This window comes from Mastigoproctus giganteus, chromosome 8 (assembly GCF_048544385.1).
Source record: "Mastigoproctus giganteus isolate SK-2022 chromosome 8, ASM4854438v1, whole genome shotgun sequence".
In the NCBI taxonomy this organism is placed as follows: Eukaryota; Metazoa; Arthropoda; class Arachnida; order Uropygi; family Thelyphonidae; genus Mastigoproctus; species Mastigoproctus giganteus.
The window spans coordinates 157,970,558-157,995,091 of NC_143582.1; the positions used below are offsets into that span (position 1 = coordinate 157,970,558).

The 24,534-nt window shown below is 37.6% G+C and overlaps 1 protein-coding gene across 1 annotated transcript in view; it reads right to left on the bottom strand.

The window, feature by feature from the left end:
- Positions 1–24,534, bottom strand: part of LOC150081954 (E3 ubiquitin-protein ligase SHPRH) — a 504,999-nt gene that overhangs the window by 137,214 nt on the left and 343,251 nt on the right. Inside the window, exon 15 of the mRNA XM_090380382.1 lies at positions 7,168–7,241. Coding sequence (XP_090236508.1) covers positions 7,168–7,241 — 74 coding nt within the window. The remainder of the gene's footprint in view (positions 1–7,167; positions 7,242–24,534) is intronic.

Below are 24,534 nucleotides of genomic sequence, written 5' to 3' on the forward strand. Positions count from 1 at the left end.
TAGGGCATTGGCTATATCTACAGGAGAAGAAAGATCCTGTCCATTCCAGTTCAGAATTGGAGAGGATAATTGGGGAGCTTTGCCACTTAGTTGTTTTATTTTCCGCCATATTATTCTTGAATCAGTATTCTTATTAATCGTGCTCGCAAATCGAATCCAAGATTCTCTTTTAGCTTTCTTCCTAATGTGACGGGCCTTGGCTCTGAGTCTCTTGTAGTTTATAAGATTGGCGGTGGTGGGATATTTTCGAAACAGATTCCATGCTCGGTTTTTTTCTTTTTTTGCACCTTTGCACTCTTCGTTCCACCAATAGTTTGTGGTTCTATGGGTTGTTGACTGTGATTGTGGAATCGCAGTGCATGCAGCAGCGAGTATTTGTCTTGTGATGTGATCGGTAGCTGTGTCAATAGGACAGGTTTCGATGATCTGTTCATCAAAGGACACTCGGGAAGTGAATTTTGCCCAATCTGCTCTGTGAAATTTCCATTTTACATAGTTTTGGGAAATTATGGATTGTGCTGTTTGAATTTTACATATTAGCGGAAAGTGATCACTATTTAGCGGGTTGTCGAGGGCCGTCCACTCAATACTAGGGAAGAGGATCGGAGAGCATATCGAAAGGTCTATTGCAGAAGTTGTACCCGTAGAGAGATGGATGTAAGTTGGCAAGCCAGTATTTAGTATAATCAGATTTTGTCTGTCAGCAAGCTGTTCGATAAGTTGTCCTCGTCTATCTGCATTGGGAGAACCCCACAATGGATGGTGTCCATTGAAGTCACCCAATAAACAGATTGGGGTTGGCAACTGCTGAATAAGATCTTCCAGTTCATGGATGGTATAGGACTGATTGGGCGAAAGGTAGATAGAAACAATTGTCAAAGTAATACCAATCACAATACGTGTTGCAACAGCTTCGATGGAGGTTTGTAAAGGAATTAATCTGCAAGGTACTCTGGAGTCTATGAGTATGGCTACCCCTCCGTGAGCATTATTTGTAGCAGTTCTGTCTTTTCTAAAGAGTGCATAATTTTTAACTGAGAGTGACACATGACGTGTTAAATTTGTCTCCTGTAGGCAGATGCCTACGGGATGATAACGATCAATTAACTCGTGGATATCATCAATGTTACTGCGAATTCCTCTACAGTTCCACTGTATGATTTGGTGCATTATTTGGTTTTGTTACTTGAGGAAGATTCTGAGTCTTTTTTATTTCCAGGCTGTTTGTGGCGATCGAGTTTCATTTTCTCTTTTCTTGGAAAGTTTGGGCGTCCGGTATCCAAGACATCTTCTGCATGAAGATCTAGGATAGGTTCATTTGGGTCAGCATTGTTATCAGTGTCCATATTTTCTGAAGTGATATTGTTTGTCTTCCTATTTGTAACTGAGTCGGTTTTTGACTTTGAAATATCTGGTTGTCTATGTGGGGTTGCTGGTGGGACTGAGACAGGGGTGTTGTTGGCTCTATCTACTACCTTTTGCTCTTTTGGAGTCTGTTTCATTGATGGTGACAGTATAGATCGGGCCCAATCTGCAATCGACATTGTTGGGGGAACTGATACTTCAGTTTGTGTTGCTGTTGTTTGGTGTTTTTGCATTGCTGCTGCATAGGTGTTCTTAGGTGCGTTAAGCATAATTTGCTTTCTTGCCTCTTGGTATGTGACTTTTCGTTCTACCCTGTACTTTTGGATTTTTTTTTCAGTTTTCCATAGATCGCATGACTTGGAGTAGGCTGGATGCACGCCTTTGCAATTCAGACAGTGCGGTGTTTTGGCGTCACAGTCTGTGTGCGAATGTTCTTTCGACCCACAGTTTGGGCAGGCTGGATCTCCTCGACAAGCCATTTGTGCGTGACCAAATTTTTGACACTTGTAGCATCTTATAGGATTCGGGATAAAGGGTCGTACTCGGCAGTTGAGATAGCCGGCTTTGACACTGGATGGCAAGATAGGTGTTCCGAATGTCAGGATGATGTTGCGGGTGGGAACAAGTTCTCCATCTTTCCTGATCATGATGCGCTTGGCTTGTATTACTTTCTGATGTTTGAGTTCTTGGGCCAGTTCATCTTCTGTTACATTTATCAGATCCCACTCAGCAATTACTCCCTTGGAAGTATTTAGTGTTGCATGAGGGGTAACTTGAATGGGTAGCCCGCCAAATACTGTTAGTTTCAACAGTCTCTCAGAATGTGCACGACTCACTGTTTCTACCAAGAGGTCTCCAGATCTTAGTCTTCTCACCATTTTGGGAGAGCCCGCCACATTTTCCAAACATTTTTGTATAAGAAATGGTGAGAGAGTGCTCATAGATTTGTCCGACAGACTATGTAAGATAAGGAATGATGGGCATTCCTGTTGGTCTGTGTCTGTACGCAGTCGTTTAGACTTTGTTACATCGTGAGAAATTTCATGATCAGCATTGTTGATGGTACTGGATGAGCGCCTAGGCTGCTCAAGCTCTGGGTAATTGTCGTAGTCCATGTTAGGCTCCTTTTTGCCCTGGGAGGTTGACTTTCCCTCCCAAGTTTCCGGCCCCGCCACGGGGAGGCAGGAGCAGTGCCGCAAGGAGGCCAAGCGGTTAGATAAGTTAGTTGGTTAGTAAAATAGAGTAAATATATGTAATTAAAAAGAAAGGTGAGTTTCCTTCCTTGTTCTTACTTGTGATTTTTCAAGTATAGAACTGAATTATAAATGAACTTCCAGTAAAAAACGATATAACTTAATATAAACTTTTATCACTTGGAAAGATCGCTATATATTCGCACTTTGAACGCTTGACCTCGAATTCGCTTGGCACCCGGGGCCTACCAACCAAGTACCCACTGGCTAAAGGCAAATTTCCGCACATCTATCCTACATCTGTCTTTCCTCAATATGAATTTATGCCCTCTCAGGTGATTATTCTGAGCAAGAGGAAGAATCCCATCGGCATTGAGCATGCTCAAACCATGCAAGGCTTTATACACCTCTATCAGATCACCTCGCCCAGTCTCCAGACATTGTAATTTGCAAAACCTTTCTTCATAAGAGCAGCCCTTTGTTCCATTCACTAATCTTGTTGCCCTTCTCTGTATTCGTTCCAGCAGCTCTACATCTGTCTTGAAATGAGGCCTCCAGACCTTTATACAGTACTCAAGGTGTGGCCTGACCATTGCCTTATACAAGGGAATAATCACCTCCTTATCCCTGCTAGAAAAATTCCTATATATCATTCACAAGACACCATTAGCTACTCTTGCAGCCCGTCTACACTTCTCAGAGAACTTCATATCAGCCTGCACAGTTACCCCCAGGTCCTTTTCATTCTCTACCACTGTCAGTGTAGTACCACAGAGTTGATACGTTTCTCTCTGGTTGCTGTTTCCCATATGTAGTACTTTACATTTGTCAAGGTTAAACTTCATTTGCCACCTCCTAGAAAATTTCCTGTATATCAATGACAAGACATCATGACCTACTCCTGCAGACTGTCTGCACTGCTCAGAAAATCTCATATCTGACTGCACAACTACACCCAGGGCCCTCTCATTATTTACCACCTTGAGTGTACCACCACACAGCTGATACATCACTCTGGGGCCACTGCTTCCCATATGCAGCACTTAACATTGTTATTGATGGATGAGCTGATTTGCTTCAAGAAAACCCATGAGTCCGCTTTTAAGAATTGTTTTGAATAACTGTGCAAAAACTGAGAGTAGTGCTATTGGGCAAAAGTTGTTGAAGAGTTACAACAATTTCCCTTTGGAACAGGGGCAATTATTGCTTTCGCAGTTCGAGCCTGTGCCCACCAAATACGGAGGATGTGGAAAGGTCAGAGAATAACCACCGCATATCCCAGGAGCAATATGGCCTTAGTTGCTAATGCTCCTAAAACCCAAAAAAAAACAAACAAACAAACATTGCTTTCATGAATTGAGAAGGAATACCAAACTGAAAACAGAGATTGAATATATTCTTCAATGGTTTCAAAGTGTGACTCGAGTAATTGCAGACCTGTTAGTGTAACTTCTGTTGCAGAAAAAATAATGGTGGCAATGGTTAAAGAAGCAATGCAGGATCATTTAGACAAGACTGCAGTTATAGTTCAGATGTAGCATGGGTCTGTTAGGGAGAAGTCTTGTCTAACCAATTTGACTGGATACTATGATGTGGTCACAAAGGAACTGGATGCAGGGAATAACTTTGATATATATTTGGATCTTAGAAATGCTTTTGATACTGTTGCACATGGAAGACTGCTGAACAAAATGGAGCAGTGTGGCATTGGAGGCAAACTGCTGCTATGGATAAAGGGACGGTTGAGTGTGAGAAGACAGAGAGTGGTAATCAATGGACACTACTCATCGTGGACTAATGTTATTAGTGGAGTCCCTCAGGGTTCAGTGTTGGGTCTATTGTTGTTTTCTGTATTTATAAATGATATTGATGATGGTATATCAAGCTTAAAGACCAAGTTTGCAGATGATACGAAGGTTAGCAGGGTTGTTAAGGACACTAATGGCAGTACACTGCTGCGACAGGATCTAGAAAAGTTGAGCAGATGAGCTGAGATGTGGAAAATGAAGTTTATCATTGACAAATGTAAAGTACTACATATGGGAAGCAGTAACCCCAGAGTGACGAATCAATTCTGTGGTACAACACTGACAGTGGTAGAGAAAGAAAAGAACCTGGGGGTAATTGTGCAGGCAGATATGAAGTTTTCTGAGCAGTGCAGATGGTCTGCAAGAGCAGCTCATAGTGTCTTGTCAATGATATACAGGAATTTTTCTAGCAGGGATAAGGATACTAATGGATACTAATGACAGTATGCTGCTGCAACAGGATCTAGAAAAGTTGAGCAGTTGGGCTGAGAGGTGGCAAATAAAGTTTAACATTTACAAATGTAAAGTAGTACATATGGGAAGCAGCAATGCATCAACTCTTCGGTACTACACTGACAGTGGTAGAGAATGAAAAGGACCTGTGGGCAATTTCGCAGACAGACATGAAGTTTTCTGAGCAGTGCAGATGGTCTGCAAAAGTAGCTCATGGTGTCTTGGGGTTGCTCTTACGAAGAAAGGATCAAGTTTTGCAAACCACAGCGCCTGGAGACTAGGCACCTGCGAGGCGATCTGATTGAGGTGCATAAAGCCCCGAACGATTTAAGCATGCTCAATGTTGATGGGACTCCTCCTCCTGCTCAGAACAATCACCTGAGAGAGCACAAATTCAAACTGATGAAAGACAGATGCAGGACAGATGTGAGGATGTTTGCCCTTAGCCAGCAGGTAGTTGGTTGGTTGAACAGACTTTCATCCTTTGTGGTGGAAGTTGACAGCCTAAATAAATTCAAGGCTGAGCTGGACAGGTATGTGGAACGAATTGAGGGGTGAAATGGGAGCATTTATTTTATTTTTATTTTTTGGCTGACGCTGCACAAGCCCGGCCTCCTGCATCATATGAAAAGCCTAGTAGCTTCCAAGATTAATTTTTAGAATGCTTCCCATTTTGAATTTTCTGTTGGTAACATGATCACATGATCAGTTGATCCCAAAGTATAGAATTTAAATATTGTCTCAGACCACAGTAATCATCTTTACGAAAGCAAAAACCTTTCCCTTTACCCCTGCTGATTGTTACCTCTTTGAGCAAATCCGAATTCAGCACACTGTGATCACTGCCATCTAGCAGTTCCTTTATCTGCAGATTCTAAATGCATGAAGAATCACTACTGATAATCAGATCAAGAGTATTACTCCTTCTATTTGCCTACCGAACATGCTGCTGTAGAAAACAATCATCCAATAAATCCATAAAAGCCTTGCTAATGTGTGAGTGACCAACACACAAATTCCAGTCAATATCTGGGAAATTAAAATCCCGCATCATAAGACACTCTGATTTACTTGCCCACTCTATTTCTCTGTTCAGCTGTTTATTATACTCATCAGAATCATTAGGCCTATAACACACTCCTACTCTCAATTTTTCTCTCCCTGTGCTTATGTTACATCAAACTGACTCGACACTGCACTTCCCAGCCATGTCGACTGGCTGTACTTCCTTCGATTTCATGTGTTTCTTAACTAATAGCATAAGCCCTCCTCCCTTCCTGTCTGTTTATCCTTTCTGTACACATTGAACTACCCAAATTCCAGTTCTGTACTGCTTATATCTGTGTGACACAATGTCTCTGATATCTCAACAATATTTGCTTTTGATGTATCTACCAACACCTCAAATTCACCAAATTTATTTACCAAACTCCTGTCATTGGTGTACATGGAAGTATACATGCATCTGTTCCTATTCTTAGCTACCTTAACATAGCCGATGTATTTACTTGTTCCGCAATGACTGACTCCCAGCAGTCTCTGGAATCCCCTGCACCTTCTTTTCCAGGCTGCTGCTCATTCCAATAGAAGCATTGCCAGAATTACTTTCACCTCTGCCATTGCTACTGTTAATCGATTAGTCCGTGTATCCCCCCAATCTAGCAGTTTTCCAGCCCACCTAACGCTGCCTCAATAGCATCAGCAAATATTCTTGCACCCTTTCTATTTAAGTGTATGCCATCCCTGTAGAAATGCACTCTCCTGTTAACAAGCACAGACCAGGCTGAGAAAAATACTACCCCTTGAGCCTTGCACAATCTCTCTCTCCAGGGCCAAATTGATTGACAAGGCTCTCATCATATACTTCCTCCTGTTATATCTGGGCAGAATTGCAGACACTTTCAAATTCAACCCTAACTCGTGGCTTTTTTTCAACATTGATCTGTACTTGTTAAGTAATTCCGCTGGCCTCCTGCTCTTAATATCAATTGTGCCAGCGTGTACAACAATATCACCTTTTGTGCCCTTAAAAGATGTTACTTGCTGCTCTATGACATAGAGCAGCAAGTAACCTTTGCCCCTAGCAGATATTTTCAATAACGATTCCCCTATCAGTTGCACATCCTATGGCATTAATTTGTATATTTCTACAGTGGAAACCATAATTAAATTTTAAGAAATTATTTAAATAATAAAAATATCAATATAATCACTATGTACCTTTAAAACTTTCCCCTTAAAAATTAATAAAAGGTCTTGATTTGTAGGAGAACTGCCTTTATCCCCCTTGCAAATACAATGAAAATTGCTCCTTTAAAATAATATTCAATTAAGCAAAATTAACATACCCTAAATTCTTTTTTCAATGATTCAAATAATTTGATATGATTATTTCCATCTTCAACAGCCGGAGTTGGAGTAGCTATGAAAATAAAAGTACACATATATATATATATATATATTTTTTATTTTTTTTTTTTTTTGATTACTACCAAAATTAATATGAACTCAGATCAGTGGGTCCCAATTTGTTATGATTTTCCTAAAAAACATCAGAACAAAGTGGGAGTCAGTAAAATAAAACAAAATTTGAAATTCTGAATAAAAACTGAATGAAAGAGAGAAAAAAAAAAAAAAAATATATATATATATATATATCTTGAAGGCACAAATTACTTCTGTGTACAACTACTTTGTGCAACAAATTTATTTAGTGTGAATTAACCTTAAATAATACAGTAATATATAAAGTTATTTAACTTAGGCTAATAATGTTAATGCTGTTTCTATTGTATGCAATTAGACATCACAGACACATGAAATATGACTAATGTATATTATGGTGTGAGATTGAATTATTATTATTATTATCAGCCTTATGGTGCAAGGAAGCCTGAGGCTTATGCTGCATCAGCCAAAAAAAAATTTCCAAGTTACCGTGTGTGTGTGTGTGTGTGTGTGTGTGTGTGTGTGTGTGTGTGAGAGAGAGAGAGAGAGAGAGAGACAGACAGACAGACAGACAGACAGAGAGAAGTAGAAAGGAATCACCAAGAAAGAGGAGCTTTATGATATCCAGCTCAGGACCCTAGGTGTCCCAAGACCATACTCACCACATGTGAGCCCCTGGGGTGGTTATGTGAAAGCAAGTGAATTGTTCAGTTATTAAGCCTTTATGAAGCTGCATATATATTTGTCTATGATTACATAGACAAATATGTCTACACAAAATTATTAACTATTATTAACACAAAAACATAAAAATATTATAATCAATCCATTCATCCGCTACACTCTAGGCAGCTTTTAACTGACCAAGCAAAATGAATGGCTCATGCATACCCATTTCTGGTTTCCCAATAACAATTTTACTAATTATATTATATCTTAGCAATGTTTAAATTAGTAGGGTCAAGTTTTTTTGTTGTTTGTTTGTTTGGGCTAAACATAGTGTCCAAAAATTAATTTTTATTAAATTTATTGTTAAAGAAGATAACAACAGCAATGATTATTATTATTACAGCAAACTAGGACTGCAACCCAATGTCCATTGCAAATCAGATAAAACAATATTGATTCTTACCAGATAAATCCAAAGAACACACTTGCAGCAGTATTTTATATCTAATTACATCTTTGCAACATGTAATAAGTAATGCTTTGCAGCCACTGGCATTTGCTTTATCGATTTTCTTTCTTTCTCCTGTTTTTCTTTCCTTTATTACTTTCTTTACTGCTTATTTAGTTAAAGTTGATTTATATATATATATATATAAATATTTAATCTATTATGAAAAATTGGGATAAATGTAAAAGTCTTGTCAGATTAGATTAATGCCATCAATAGTAGATTGAACATTACATCAGTCTGTAATCTAATTACTATAGTAAGAGTAATTACTATAATATGTCGATCGATTCGGCCATGGAGAGATTGTCCAAGACTCATGGGGTATAATTTTTCTCAGCCTGGCCTGTGCTGTTGGTCCTTGAGGTTGTCACAGACATTCTCTCAGATATGCCAGACAAGCTGTACTTGCTACCTAGGAGTCTAAAACGCTGATGAAACTGATATTCGGGTGACACTCAAGTCAAGTGGACCCAATTTCAGCGAAGTCCTAACGGTCTGTGACAGCCAAATCCTCTGCTTGCACCTTCACGATGGTGGGACTGTTAGTAATCCTGGGTGTAACCTCCATGCACAAGTACATGGTGGGTGACCACCCGGGTGTGAACCAACTTAAGCAGGGGTCGAGGTGTGGCGCCCACACCACGTGGAGGAACGTCGCCCCTCTATGTTACCAGGCAGTACTAGGTGGTAGATGACTCTCATCAACCGGTGAAATACCACCACTTTCCTTATTGGAGGCTTGAAGTGGTGGAACCCATGTTTAGTCTCTAGAGCTAAGTTCTGGTCAACCCTTCCCTATCTCTTCCATCATGCAGTATGATTGATGACTTTTGAGGTTATGATGAATGTCGTGGCGAGATCCAATATTCTTTACATTTCGAGGGTACAGCTCTAAAACGGTGTTCGCAGGCCGGCCGCTAGTTAGTACACCGGACCGAACCTATTGGTAACTCTCTAGGAGGCTTCCGGATCAGCTATTGTATAATCTTGCTACCTCTATTCTGCCAGATAGTGACTGGAGGGAGTCTGAGTAGTGTGTATGTGGGGATCTTTGTCGAGGCCATGTTATGTCAACGATATGAGTATATTCTTACCACGTGTACGCCATATCCAAAATATGGCGTACACGTGGTAAGAATGGAATGCTGTATGAAGCATGTCCCACCACGGACATGCTTCATGCAGCATGTCCCACCCACTTTTTCTTATTATTGAATACATCATGAATTGTCAAACTAATAGAGCAAGCTTATCTGCGAAAAGATCTAAACCTCCCAAGCACTTCCTAATTCATTTCACAAATATACGTGGTCTCAATTCTAATCTCAGCGATGTCCATTTCCACTTGCAGTCTGCCAAACCCCATGTACTTTTTCTAACAGAATCTCAGTTATCAGATGATTCAACTACTGCTCATCTCAGATGCCCAAATTATTTGCTGTATGATTCCTTTCGCCTCAAAGGTGGTAATTGTGCATATGTCCATTCTGATATTCCGTGTCAGAGACTTGGCAATTTGGAATCTCCTCTCTTTGATCTTCTCTGGCTTGAAATCTCTCTACCTCATTGTGTCAAATTCATCTGTTGTCTCTACCGTTCTCTAAACTCCACTAATCACTTAGCTTTAGCATTAGCATTAGTAGAGGCATATGATCAGGCTTAATGTCCAGGTTTGCAGACGATACAAAGGTTGGCAGGGTTGTTAAGGACACTACTGATACTATGCTGCTGCAACAGGATCTGGAAAGGTTGAGCAGATGGGCTGAGAGGTGGCAAATGAAGTTTAACATTGACAAATGTAAAGTACTACATATGGGAAACAGTAACCCCAGATCAACGTATCAACTCTGTGGTACTACGCTGACAGTGGTAGAGAATGAAAAGGACCTGGGGGTAATTGTGCAGGCAGATATGAAGTTCTCTGAGCAGTACAGATGAGCTGCAAGAGTAGCTCATGGTGTCTTGTCAATGATATACAGGAATTTTTCTAGCAGGGACAGGGATGTGATTATTCCCTTGTATAAGGCATTGGTCAGGCCACACCTTGAGTACTGTATACAGGTCTGGAGGCCTCATTTCAAGAAGGATGTAGAGCTGCTGGAACGAGTATAGAGAAGGGCAACAAGATTAGTGAATGGAACAAAGGGTTGCTCTTACGAAGAAAGGCTTAAGTTTTGCAAATTACAGAGCCTGGAGACTAGGCATCGGCGAGGTGATCTGATAGAGGTGTATAAGGCTTTGAATGGCTTGAGCATGCTCGATGCCGATGGGATTCTTCCTCTTGCTCAGAATAATCACCTGAGAGGGCATAAATTCAAATTGAGTAAGGACGGATGTCGGATAGATGTGCGGAAATTTGCCTTTAGCCAGCGGGCAGTTGGTTTGTGGAATAGACTCCCATCGCTTGTTGTTGAAGTTGATAGCCTAAACAAATTTAAGGCTCAGCTGGACAGGTATTTCGAACGGGTGAAATGGGAGTAGTGGTTGTTTTTTTTTTTTGTTTTTTTTTGGCTGATGCTGAATAAGCTTGCTTATTCAGCATCATAAATGGATTATATAAATGGATTATAGATTAACAGTAGCCACTGGCAGAGGTGAAAGTGATTCTTGCCCTGCTTCTATTGGAATGAGCAGCAGCCTGGAAAACAAGATGTAGGGGATTTCAGAGACTGCTGGGAGTCATTGTGGTTCAAGTAAACACATGGGTTGTGTTAGGGTAGCTAATAATAGGAACAGGTGTATGTATACTTGCGTGTACACCAATGCTAGGAGTTTGGTAAATAAATTTGATGAATTTGAGGTGTTGGTCAAAACATCAAAGGCTGATATTGTTGGGATATCAAAGGCGTGGTGTCACACAGATATAAAGAATGCAGAACTGGAATTTGGGGAGTACAATGTGTACAGGAAGGAAAGACAGGATAGGAAGGGAGGAGGGGTTATGCTATTAGTTAAGAAACACATAAAAGCGAAGGAGGTACAGCCAGTTGACATTGATGAATGGTCCAGTGTCGAGTCAGTTTGGTGAGATATAAGCACAGGGAAATCAAAATTGAGAGTAGGAGTGTGTTGTAGGCCTAATGACTCTGATGAGTACAAGTAGTTCATGACTTTACGAGTTAATTTGTTCCTAGCGCGCTCATAAAGTTAAAACTCATAAAGTGGGAATTTATTGCCCATAGACATAATGTTAAAAATAGGGCTATGTTCTCAACAATGAAATTAGTTAGCTAATTAGTTTATGTTTAAACAATGATCGATTTAACCAAAGAAATTAAAACGTAGTCTGTAAAATCAAGCAAATTATAATAATAAATAAATGATTTATGACTTACAAATTTTAAAGAATGGTTATTGTTCATCATCGACTCAGGGGCTCACATCTGGTGAGTATGGACTTGGCCCACCCAGGATCCTGAGCTGGATATCATCATTCTTCTCTCTTTCTTGGTGATTCCTTTGTACTTTTTTCTCTCTCTCTCTCTCTCTCTCTCTCTCTCTCTCTCTCTCTCTCTCTCTCAGGGTAACTCGGGAATTTTTTTTGCTGGTGCAGCAAATCCTCAGGCACCATAGGGCTAATAATAATAATAAATGCACACTCGTTGATAACTTACTATTGGCTTGGCACTCATTGGTTTGTTGCACAAGGAGTTGTCTTCTTCAGAAATACTTCAAGAGACGTTTGTTTCCATGATGCATAAGCATTTTTTAATGGAATGCACAAATTGCAACTAACACGATTTGCGTGGAGTAACGAGTTTACAAAGCTATAAAAAAAATAATGAAGAGAAGATTCTGAAATTTTATTTGTTTTTTATACGATTGAAGATTTCAGTAAAAGGGAAACACCTTTCACCATAATGACGTAAAAAAACCACACAATTCCAGCTATTGGTATTTTTGAAAATGCAATTACATTGAGTTTGCTATCTGTTTATAATTGCTTGCAGTAACAGTAAAGCCCAATAAACCGGAAAGTGCAAATTGTTTTTTTTTTTGTTTTTTGGTCGTGACCTCCATGCTTTAGAAAAATATCACAAAGCCGTTTAAAATTGATTCTTATAACGGAAGACACCTCCGTAGCCAAGCATTTGTTTGTTTGTTTTTTTGTTATTTAGGAGCATTAGCAACTAAGACCATGTTGCTCCGGGAATATGCGGTGGTCATTCCCTGACCTTTCCGCATCCTCCGTATTTGGTAGTGACGGGCTCGAACCCTGCCGTAGCCAAGTGGGCAGTAGCAGCAGTGCATAGCACACGCTTCTTGAATAGACTGGGGTTCGAGCCCATGACCACCACATACGGAGGATGCAGAAAGGTCAGAGAATGACCACCGCATATCCCCAGAGCAATATGGGCTTAGTTGCTAATGCTCCTAAAAACCAAAAAACACAAAAAACAAACAAAAACAAAATGGACCATATGATAATGACGAAAGTGCATGCATTTTAATGATTTGAACTAATACAATTTAGAAACCACGCTCACGACCTTTTATATAGCCTTAAAGTCATGCTCGTGACCTTAAAAATGACATTTTAGAGAGATAAATAACTTTTAAGAAAATTTCAACTTCTAAGATCTTGAAATGAATTACCAAAAAACAATGTTATTGGGTTCACATTACGATATTTTAACGATATGATGGTGTCTCTGTAAACCCCTTTGTAATTTTTGTATATCCCTTTGCAATTTATTCTATTTTCCTTTTCCACAGTCCCATTTCTTCCTATTGGCTTATTAATTATGCCGTTAATTATCTTAATTCATAATCATACCAGGATTTTAATTCGTTCACCTTTTTCATTACTACTTCATTTCTTTTTTCTGCTATTCTTTACACCCTTTTAGTTCAGGCATTATATGTGTACTTTCATATCCATCCTTGCAGACCCTGTATTAATGTTTCTTACTACACATTTATATATTCTTTTGCTTCCTTTATTGCTGACCTGCACTTTTTGGAGCATTTGACATACATACGATACGTTTCCAAAATTTCTCTAGTTTTTCTCATCTGCTTAGTTTGCTTATAGAACTTATAATTTTACTACTACATATATGCATATATGTTTTAAAGGAAGCAACAGTTTAGGATATTATTAATAATAAAAATAATAATAATAGATTATGGACCTGGGACACTGCTATATGCAGAAAGTACCCAATGACCATAATTGCTACATAAGTTATTAGTCGCGAAGGGCAATGTGCTAACGTTACGGTACTAGTAATGGTAATTATGGAGAACAAAGGGCGAACGGAACAGAACTCACTATCACAGTGAACAAAAAAGGGAGCTAAGATAAAGGAGAAGTAATAAGGAATAATAAGAATTAAAAAGAATACCTTAGTGATGTACGTCCTGTGACCTCAGGGCCTTTTTCGAATGCCAGCTGCCAAAATCAAAGAAGGAAATGGCAATAAGTGGGTATAGCCTCTGGTTCTGACATGAAATACCTGCCGCACATGGTATACGTGAAAAGTAGGTAAAGTTTGTTGAAGGTAGGTAAAGTTGGTTAAAATAATTTTTTTAAATTTCATTTTTATTTTAATTTTAATCATGAGGCACACAAATATTTCATGGCTGATCCGACAGAGGCTGGAAGTAAAGATTAAAAGAATAACAAGAATAAAAAGCAAGAAATGGGATAACTTACTAGGGTCGTGGCGATCTGTACTGCTATGGAGAAATAAATGTTTAGACTGAATGTGGGCTACGGTATATGATATAAGCTGGTGACCCCAGTGTAAGAAATCGGGAAAATTTTAAAATTAAATAAATTAATTAATTAGGTTGGGCTAGTTACCCCGTGTATTGCAAGTTGGAGATGTATTCAAATAAATTAAAATAAATTAAATTAGCAAAGTTGTAAATTAGTAAATTAAAATTAATTAAACCAATTTTGTTACGAATGTAAAGAGGGTTAGTGGTAGGGTTACCATGTTAAGGTTAAACGATTGAAGGAATGCATCCCAGGATAGAAAGGAATAATAGGCTAGCAAAGTAGCGGTAAATAGCCGCTGAACTTTGTATAGGTGAAGAAAGTGTTTTAAAGCAAAAAAGGAGCATCTCTGGTACTGTGTTCAGTAAGATTGGCAATATAAGTATAGATTGGCAATGATACAGCTCGCTGGGCTGCCCGACAGAAAAACAGTTTACCAACAAACCATAGGCATCCCTATGGGTAGCCCAACAAGCTGTATCATTGCCAATCTATAGTTATACTGGTATGAAACATCACTACCTCCGGATATCTGCATATTCAGATATACTGATGAGTTATTTGTAGCAAATTGCCCCAACTTCATACAAAACCTTTCTAATATATACCCAACTGAGCTCACACTAGAAAAAACCAATGATAATAACAAGGCTGCTAACTACTTGGATTTAGATATAGACGTCAACAACCCCTACCCCACTGTCAATATATATATAATAAGCGTAGCACCTTTAATATATTCAGGCATTCGAATATTTCCAAAAAAGTACACGCCAACATCATCTTATCACAAATCATCAGAATAGCCACGATATATAATAACAAACTGATAGTGAGCAACATCAGAAACTTATACAGCAAGCTTCTAAACAACCAGTTTATGGCGGCCTACTTATATTACCACATCAAAAAAGCTCTCGGTATAATCAAATATAAAAAAAATGATTAACTGTATCAATACATGGCTAATTGATATTCCATAACTGCTAGGCTTGTACATATGTATAGTCAATACTCCCAGCCTCTTTGGGGTCTTACAAGCGTAGAAAACTTGTACCCCCCCCCCCGACTGGCTATCTATAGGAGTATTCTTTTACCATTTATATATTATTATTTTATTTATCTACTTTTTATTTGTTACCTTCATATAAAATACATAAACACATGAAGGATACTCACAGAAGTATGTTCAGGGTCCTACTATAGGAATGGGTATAGCAACCCCCGAACTGCCTTAAGCCCATCTTCTTCAGTACTCTTTATGCTTTCCTACGCCCTATATTTTTATTTCTCGTGAGCCATTAGTTTACCAAATGCAATACCCGAGATGCTCCTTTTCTGCTTTAAAACACTTTCTTCACCTATACAAAGTTCAGCAACTATTTACCGCTACTTTGCTAGCTTATTATTCCTTTCTCGGTTGAAGGACACATTGCTTCAATCATTTAACCTTAAAATGGTAACCCTCTTTACATTCGTAACAAAATTGGTTTAATTAATTTTAGTTTATTTGAATACATCTCCAACTTGCAACACATGGAGTAACTAGCCCAACCTAATTAATTAATTTATTTAATTTTTAAAATTTTCCCGATTTCTTACACCAAGGGTTGCCAGCTTATACCATATACCGTAGCCCACATTCAGTCTAAAAATTAATTTCTCCACAGCAGTACAGATTGCCATGACCCCAGTAAGTTATCTCATTTCTTGCTTTTTATTCTTGTTATTCTTTTAATCTTTACTTCCAGCCTCTGTCGGGTCAGCCATGAAATATTCGTGCACCGCATGATTAAAATTAAATTTAAAAAATTATTTTAATTGATATTAAAAAAAAATTATTTTAACTGACTTTACCTACTTTTCACGTATACCATGTGCGGCGGATATTTCGTGTCAGAAAAAGAGGCTATACCTACTTATTGCTGTTTCCTCCTTTGATTTCGGCGGCTGGCCCTTGAAAAAGGTGCTGAGGTCACGGGACGAACAGCACTAACTTATTCTTATTAATTCTTATTATTCCTTATTACTTCTCCTTTATTTTAGCTCCCTTCTCTGTTCACCGTGATAGCGATTTCTGTTCCGTTCACTCTTTGTTCTCCATAATTAGCATTACTAGTACCGTAACGTTAGCACATTGCCCTTCACGACTACTAACTTATCCATATATATATATATATATGAAATATTTATATATATATATATATATATATATGTATGTATGTATGAATAGATATAGTAGATAAAGTACGCATAGATGGAGGTGAAAATTACACAAAGTGCCAGTGACTAGAAGGGTAGTAGATATGTAAATGGTGGAAGAATGTATATATCCTAAAAGTTATGATGAATTAAGAAAATTATTTTCTTAATTCATCGTATCTCTGACTCACGCTCTTGACCACTCAGCTACGTCAGGCCTATCAAAGATGTAAAAGCTATTAATAATATGGATGGAAAATCAGATTCTGAAGCAAGTGCCCCGAGTCAAATGGCCATTCAAGCAAAAGCAAGAAGTATTTAGGAAGATATTAAGGATAAGCAGGCAAACCCCAAGCCAAGTTTGTAGCAAACAACAGGTGGTTTAATTGGTTCAAGCATTGCACTGGTTTCCAAAACATTAAAGTATGAGGTGAAGTCATCAGTGCCGATTCTGCAGCTGCAGAGAAATTTTGTGATGCATTGGGGAAAAAACCCTTCTAAATCTCCATAGCTCTCAACTTCTGCAGCAGCGTGCTTATTAGATGGAGAGTTAATTCTGGCAACAATGCTTGAAAGGTAAAACTTGCTGACATTATGCCTGTCTCCTCTCTCTTTTTGTAATTTTTCCTATTCATGGGATAAAAAAAATTGAATAAATAATTCTATTTACATGTTTGTCGAACATTTCTTTTTTGGTTCAATCAAATTTAGTTCTGAGTGCTGCATAAGCAATTAGGGAAATTCTGACTTACATAAAATTTAACTTAGGCAGAGCTTCGTAGAACGCAACCCTTACGTAAGTTGGGGAGTGTAAATGAATGTGCAGTGGGGGTGAGTCAGGAATATGGATTATTTTGAAAATTAAATAAAGAAATTTGTATTTGCCAAATTAGAAATATGCTATATAGCATGCCATTCATTTTTTGAAAATGATATCTTTGAGATGACCATTTCTTTCCTCTAACCTTCCATGTATGTTTTCCATGAAGCAATATAGCATCTCAAAAGGAATTCTGGCAATTATCCAGGGGCTCACATCTGGTGAGTATGGGCTTGGCACACCCAGGGTCCTGAGCTGGATATTATCATTCTTTTCTTTCTTGGCGATTCCCCTTTACTTCTGACTCTCTCTCTCTCTTTGGCTGGTGCAGTATAAGCCTCAGGCTTCCTTACACCATATAGCTGCTAATAATAATAATAATAATTATTATTATTAGTAGTAGTAATTCAATAAAATACAATACAATACAATTTTATTTATCAAGAGAATTTGTTTACAATAAATGAACTTGTTAAGAAAAGTAAATTTCTTGACAACAAGTTGTAATTCTTCCTTTACAACAGTTTTGTACAAATTTGTTATCTTACAGAAAAGACAATGAAGTCACTACACATAGTATATTCCACACTGTAAACAGAGGTAGTAGTTTATCTGCATATCAATTCTAATCTACGTCACTGAGTATCAAGAATTTTCTTATTAGGAATTTTAATTTGGAGATGGGGTAACTTCTCCTGAGCCTGAAATCAATGCTAGCCAACAAGTTGTTTATTATATTCATTGTGTGCCTATCTCCAAATCTATTTAGTATCCTAGGGTGAGGCAAAGTAATTGCTTTTGGGTTCCTTAAATTTTGTGAGACATTTCTTTGCAGATTCGACTCTTCAAAAATAGTGTTAAGATTTTTTAAGAATAGATTTAACTTCAGTTTTTGAACTGGATACAGTATTTTATGTTTCAACAAAAATTGCCTTCTCTTGTTCAGGTCATTCCAAGAGTTTGTCCCCATTAAAAGTTTCTGAATCCTATTCATTAAGTTGTTTATTGCCCTTATTTCTGTTTTATTTGCTCGTGCTCATATATTTACTAAATAATTGAGTTGGGAGTCCACTAATGCATAAAATAAGGTAACTTTTGTTCTAAGATTTATTCTTAATGTAGTAGAAAAAGAACACATAAAATCTAATTTTTTTGTACAAGTTTGTTATATGCATTACCCAACTTAGACTGTAGTCAATCCATAACCCAAGATAACAATGATTTGAAACTTCTTCCACAGTTAGACATTTGCAATTCTTGAAATTCTGATCATGTAGGCAATCATGTTTGTGCAATTTGATAGAGGGTTGAATGTCCAAGGTTTGATGAGGAGGTCTTATTACCAAAAATTTTGTATTTTCAAAGCTGAGTGCTAATTTATTATTGTGCAACCAAGTTTGTAAATGTATTGCATCCTGTTGTAAATCATTCTCCATTTTTGTTAGGTTCTTTCCTATTGTATATAAGAGTTCTTAATTACTTCGAATATGTCATGTATATAGATTTTGAACATGATTGGCCCAGCATGAGTGCCCTGAGGTACTCCTCTCTTTACATTATAAGATTTTCCCTTGGTATTTTCTACTTCTACTGTTATTTTTCTCTTGGTTAAATAATTTGCTAGGAGTTGATTGAGGCTTCCCCTTATACCATATTTCAGTAATTTCTGTTGCAATATTGGAATATCAATTAGGTCATATGCTTTGGTCAAATCTATAAATAAAATCAATATGAAGTTATTGTTGTTTAAATGTAAGTTTAGAGAGTCTACTAAGTTCTCTAATAATGTCTGTGTGCTCTTGCCCTTCTGATATGAGAATAGAGAGTTGTTTAACAGTCCATATTGATGTAAATATTTGCTTATATGGGAAAATATATAATTTTCTGTTATCTTATTTAAAACTGACTGTATTGTTATTGGTCTGTAATTGCAAAAGTCATCAGGTGGCCCCTTTTTATATATAGGAATTATCTTAAATGAGAGTAAATTTGTAGGATAGCTTCCCAACTCTAACATCCATGCTATTAGCTCTACCAAGAGAACAGACAACTGTTCTTTGTTTCTCTTTACCTCAGTTACTGTAATACAGTCCAGTCCGTAAGATTTCTTGTTCTTTAATTGTTCTATAATTTTAAGAATCTCAGTATAATGTGGAGCTAAGACTACACAAGAGTTCATTATCTGAGGAAGCCTATCTTGTTGAGTAAAGGAATCTTGGCAATAATGTATTAAATATCTGTTGAGATCTAATACAGCTTTGGCAAACCTATTTGCAGCCTCATATTGTTTGTTTGCACCAGAAATCTGTTCTACTAGTGTTTTAATTTGGTTTCCCCTTGACTTTTTCTTCCTTGTACTTAACATGTTATTTATAATGCTCCATTTATCCTTTTGTGTTATCTGCTTATCCATGAAAAGATGATTGTAATAAGTGTTTTTTTGCTTTTTTATCATACCTGTCACTTTATTTCTGAGTGTTTTATAATTGTGATAATGTTCTTTCTTTGATGGACAATTTCTATACTGCCTGAAATATTTATCCCTTTGTACCATTAGTTCTTCTATTTCTTTAGTCATCCAAGGTTTCCTAAGCTTAATCCTGCTACTCCCAGTGTTTGTGTTGTTGCCTGTGTGATTAACTTTTCTCTCGGTATTAAACCTCGAATTGTTTATATTTTGTATTATCTTATTTGAAAAAAAACATTTAAATTTGTTGTGTAAGATGCTTGATCTTGTATTAACATGTTTTCTATGTTCTGTTTCAGTTTAACTGTTGATAAATAATTTTTCTTCGTAGCATTTTTAAATTTTATATCTTCATATGGATGTTGTTTTGAATACATATCTACTATTAGTATACATGTTCTGTGATCTGAAAGTTGATTTAATAGTATGTAGGAATTAGCGTACTTCAACTTGATATTTGTAATTCGGTGGTCCAAACAAGAGCTGACTGTTCTATTACCCTCCATCCTTTGTTGCCTAGTTATTCCAAATAAGGTATGTTCAAATCCATAATTGTTTAAGATTGCAGGGTATCACATTATCAGTTCCATCGATTAGTAAATTAATATTAAAATCTCCTACTAGTATGGTCTTATCTGTTTTTATGTCGTCCAATTGCAAAATAATGTTTTCTAATTCTATTAGGAAGCTGTTTATTGAATCTGATGGTGGCCTGTAAAAAGCACAAATCATGAATGTGTTTTCTGGGTCTTCTCCTAATAATTTGACACAGCAGTTTTCACAAGACTGAGTTAAGTGGTAAACCTATATTGCCCTAAAGCATGTTCTATACTATATATTATTATTCCTCCACCCCTTCTCAATTCTCTCAATATATAGACCTTATCATAATCTTGTATGTTATAATTGGAAATTTCATCACTTTTTATGTTAACCTCTGTTAAAACTATACATGAGATATATTCTTTTATTGCATTTATATATTGCAAGAAGTTAAACCAATTTTTTCTTAGTGACCTGATATTTAGAACTACCATAAAGAACTGTTTTTTATCAATTATAAGAGGTTGAATATTTTGATTATTTATAAAATGTAGAGGTTAATTGAAAATCTGTGATTCCTCAAAAAGCATACCTGATGTCTTAATTTTACCTTAAATCGAGATTTCTGGAAATTTCAATTATTCACAATAAGAGTATTTTATAAACTGCAAATCCTTTGAACTCTGAATTCTAATGGCTCTTGAAGATTCATTCTTCTTCACATCAATTTTGCCATGTTTTGGCCATAAAAATTTGTAACTTTGAGTTCTTATTAATTGTTTTGTTTCCCAAAACAATTGCTTGAGGTGGGCTGTTAAGTGGTCATTTATGTAGATTGGGATATTGCTATTGTTCTGATATATATATCTTTTGCTGTTAGTCGGATTTCCATTGCCTTTCTCTCAGCCCCTCCAAAGCCAGGTGGGGAGGAGCTGCAGTGCGTAGTACATGCTTCTTGATTAGACCGGGGTTCGTGCCCGTGCCTACCAAATACGGAGGATGCGGAAAGGTCAGGGAATGACCACTGCACATCCCCTGAGCAATATGGCCTTAGTTGCTAATGCTCCTAAAAACCAAGACAAGAAGAAGAAGTTTGCCTTTCTCATACATTTTTCCTTTGCCGCATGGTTTGAAAACTTCACAATTAGTGTTGGATTGTCATTTGTTTTCTTATTGTTTGGTATGTAATAGTGTTCTATTTCTTTGTTGTGCTGTAGTTTCAATGCAAGTCCTAGCTGCTGTTTTACAAGCTCTAGATCTTGGCCTGCTAATCCAGTTAATCCTACTATTTCTACGTTATTCGCTAACAACTACTGCTCTATCGAGTCTATCCTTAAGTTAAGCATGTTGGAATTTTCCTCATTTTGCTTGAATGAAGCTTCCAGCTCCACAATTGTTTTGCCGATTGCTGTGTTGGAGTCCTGTAGTTTGCTTATGCTTTTTTGTATTCTGTCAAAGGAATCTGAGACAAATGAAATCGATTTCTTGATATCTTCTACTTCTGCCTTCAGGTCTTCCATTTGCTTCTTTATTGGTACAGTCAGTCCTCGTATAACACGTGTTTACACTACACGAATTCGATCATACACGATTTATAAATAGGGGAACAATATCTTATATAAAACGAACCGAATTCGCTTTATGCACGATTCGCCTTTGTGTTTACAAGAAATGGCAGTCGAACGCGGAATCACCCCAACTGAACGCAACACGATAGGAATGAAGATTCTGAAAATGTATTTGTTTTTTATATCAGTGAAGGGGAAACACATTTCACCGTAAAAACCCACACAATTCCAGCTATTGGTATAATCGCAAATGCAATTAGATCGAGTTTACTACCAGTTTATAACAGATTCCACTAGCAGAAACGCAACTGGAAATTGTTTTTATTGTTTTATGGCAGTAACCCCTAGAAATGTGCTTTAGTAAAATGTGAGGTGTTAATATTGTATCTCTGCCTTTACAGTGTTGTTTATTCAGTTGCTACACATGCGCAGCTTTGTTTATGTGTATCAAGCGTGCCTCCTCGTTTTCTAATTGTGCTTTATTTCCTAAAAATGAGTAAAATACTTAAAAGGTTTGAAAAGGAAGCGTCCTGGTGAAAACACTGCAGATTCAGAGAGAAAAAAGAAAAGCAATATCGATAAACAGAGGCGGACTGGGTCAAAAATTCTTACCCAATAAAATTTATAGTGGCCTCATACTATGGTTTATGGCCAAAATCACACCGGCCTCCGGCCCACTGGGGTTTCCCCGGTAAGACTTATGGCCAGCCCGCCTCTATCGATAGAGAAAAAATATGAAATTGTGAAATGCTTTGAGCGAAATGAAAGACCATGTGATATTGCACGTGCTACAGACCTAAATGAGACAACGCCGAGAATTACAAAGAATGCAGAGAAAATAAAAACAACTTTCATAGCAGGAACAACTCAAGTGTAATTAAAATCCATTAGATTAAGACACAAGAATTGGAAGAGATGGAACGGTTGTCATCTGTTTGGACAGAAAATCAAACAAAAAACAAGTTTTCTTACGACAGAAGCAAAAACATTAGCAATATTTTATTACGTAATAGTCGTAATAAAATACTTACGTATTTTATTATGATTATTTATTGTGTTTGGTAATGTTTTGGTTACAAATGTGTGTTCAATCTTGGGTAGTCGGCACCTAACCCTATTTTTCCCATAGGGCCTGTTGTTTATATTGCACGATTTTGCATTGCACGAGGATTTCTAGGATCACAACTATCGTGCTATACGAGGACTGACATATCTCTATTAGTAAATCCAGCAAATGGATTTTACTGGATAGCTTTCTCAGTACGTCTTCCATATTAAGGGTGTTTGCCTGCATTTGTGTAGCTTCTAAGTCTTTGTTCACTTCTTTTGGTGAATGCAGCAAGTCATGAAATTCTTCTGCCAAGTAAGAAATTTAACTTCTTTCTTCCCTCTCTTCTTTCCTACACAATATACACCTCCACTGCTGTTTCTTTTGTTTCGCCATTCCTTTATAGGTTGCTTCTTTCAATGAGCATCTGTAATGATACCCATTGTTGCATTATAATAATAATTGGCATTGTTGCCAATTATTATTATAATAATAATAATTATAATAATTATTATTATTTGAGCCATAATAATTATTATTATTTGAGTCATAATAATTATTATTATTAAGAGTCAAAATAGGCCAATTCACCCAGTACCAACGGGGCAATAGGAGTAAGAAATTAATTTTAAAAGTGAAGAGCATCCTCAAGCGAGACAGCATCCACAGCAAACATGAGACAAAAAAATCAGAGAATAGGAGAGTACTTGGACACATTGAAGCAGAACCTCCTTGCACTCAGTAAGAGACTATGCCAATACAAAGAGAGCTCCCAAAGAAAATAAACAACCGAATCTTCGATGAGGACCAAAGAAGCTTCTACAGGAATCTTAGAGAAGATGGGAAAGAAGGGAACGGACCTCCCATAAAGAAGAAGTTTGAGGAGCTGGGGAAACATATGGAGCAGGGAAGTAAGACATAACAGCCAAGCGCCCTGGATAGAACTAGAATGCAAGAAAATCAAGGATGTACAACAAATGAGAAGGTGTGAGATTCGGGAAGAAGTAAAACAGACAATCAAGAATTCTCACAACTGGCAAACTCCAGGAATAGATAATGTCCACAACTATTGGTACAAGAAGCTCACTTGCACCTGGCAGAGCAGTTCTCACCCAAATGATAAGGCATCCAGAGACAATCCTGAAGTTTCTCACGCAAGGAATCACATATCTGAAGCCTAAAGATGAAGATACAAGAAACCCGGCGAAATATATGCCAATCACCTGACTCCTAACGATGGTTATGCAGTCAGGTGATTGGCACCTGACTGCATAACCATCGTTACTGGGCAGGCTGCATAACGTCCTGGTTATGCAGCCTGCCCAGCTGCATAACCAGGAAGATATCAGACCACTTGGAGGGCCAGGACATAATGGCCAAACAGCAGAAAGGATGTAAGCGGCTGAACAAAGGATGCAAGGAGCAATTAACCATAGATGCCATGGTTATGGAGCAAGCCTACAAGAAGCACTACAACATGTAAACAGCCTACATCGATTACCGCAAGGCCTCATATCTGGCTAATAAAGGCACTGAAGATCTACAAAGTCAATCCGATAGTGACAAACTTCGTAGGAGAAACTATGGTGAAATCGAGTACTACCATTAAGTTCGAAAACATCACAATCAGGCCAATCCCCATTAGAAGAGGAATCTTCCAGGGAGATGCCCTGAGCCCATTGTGGTTCCGTATAGCACTTAACTCGCTATCCAC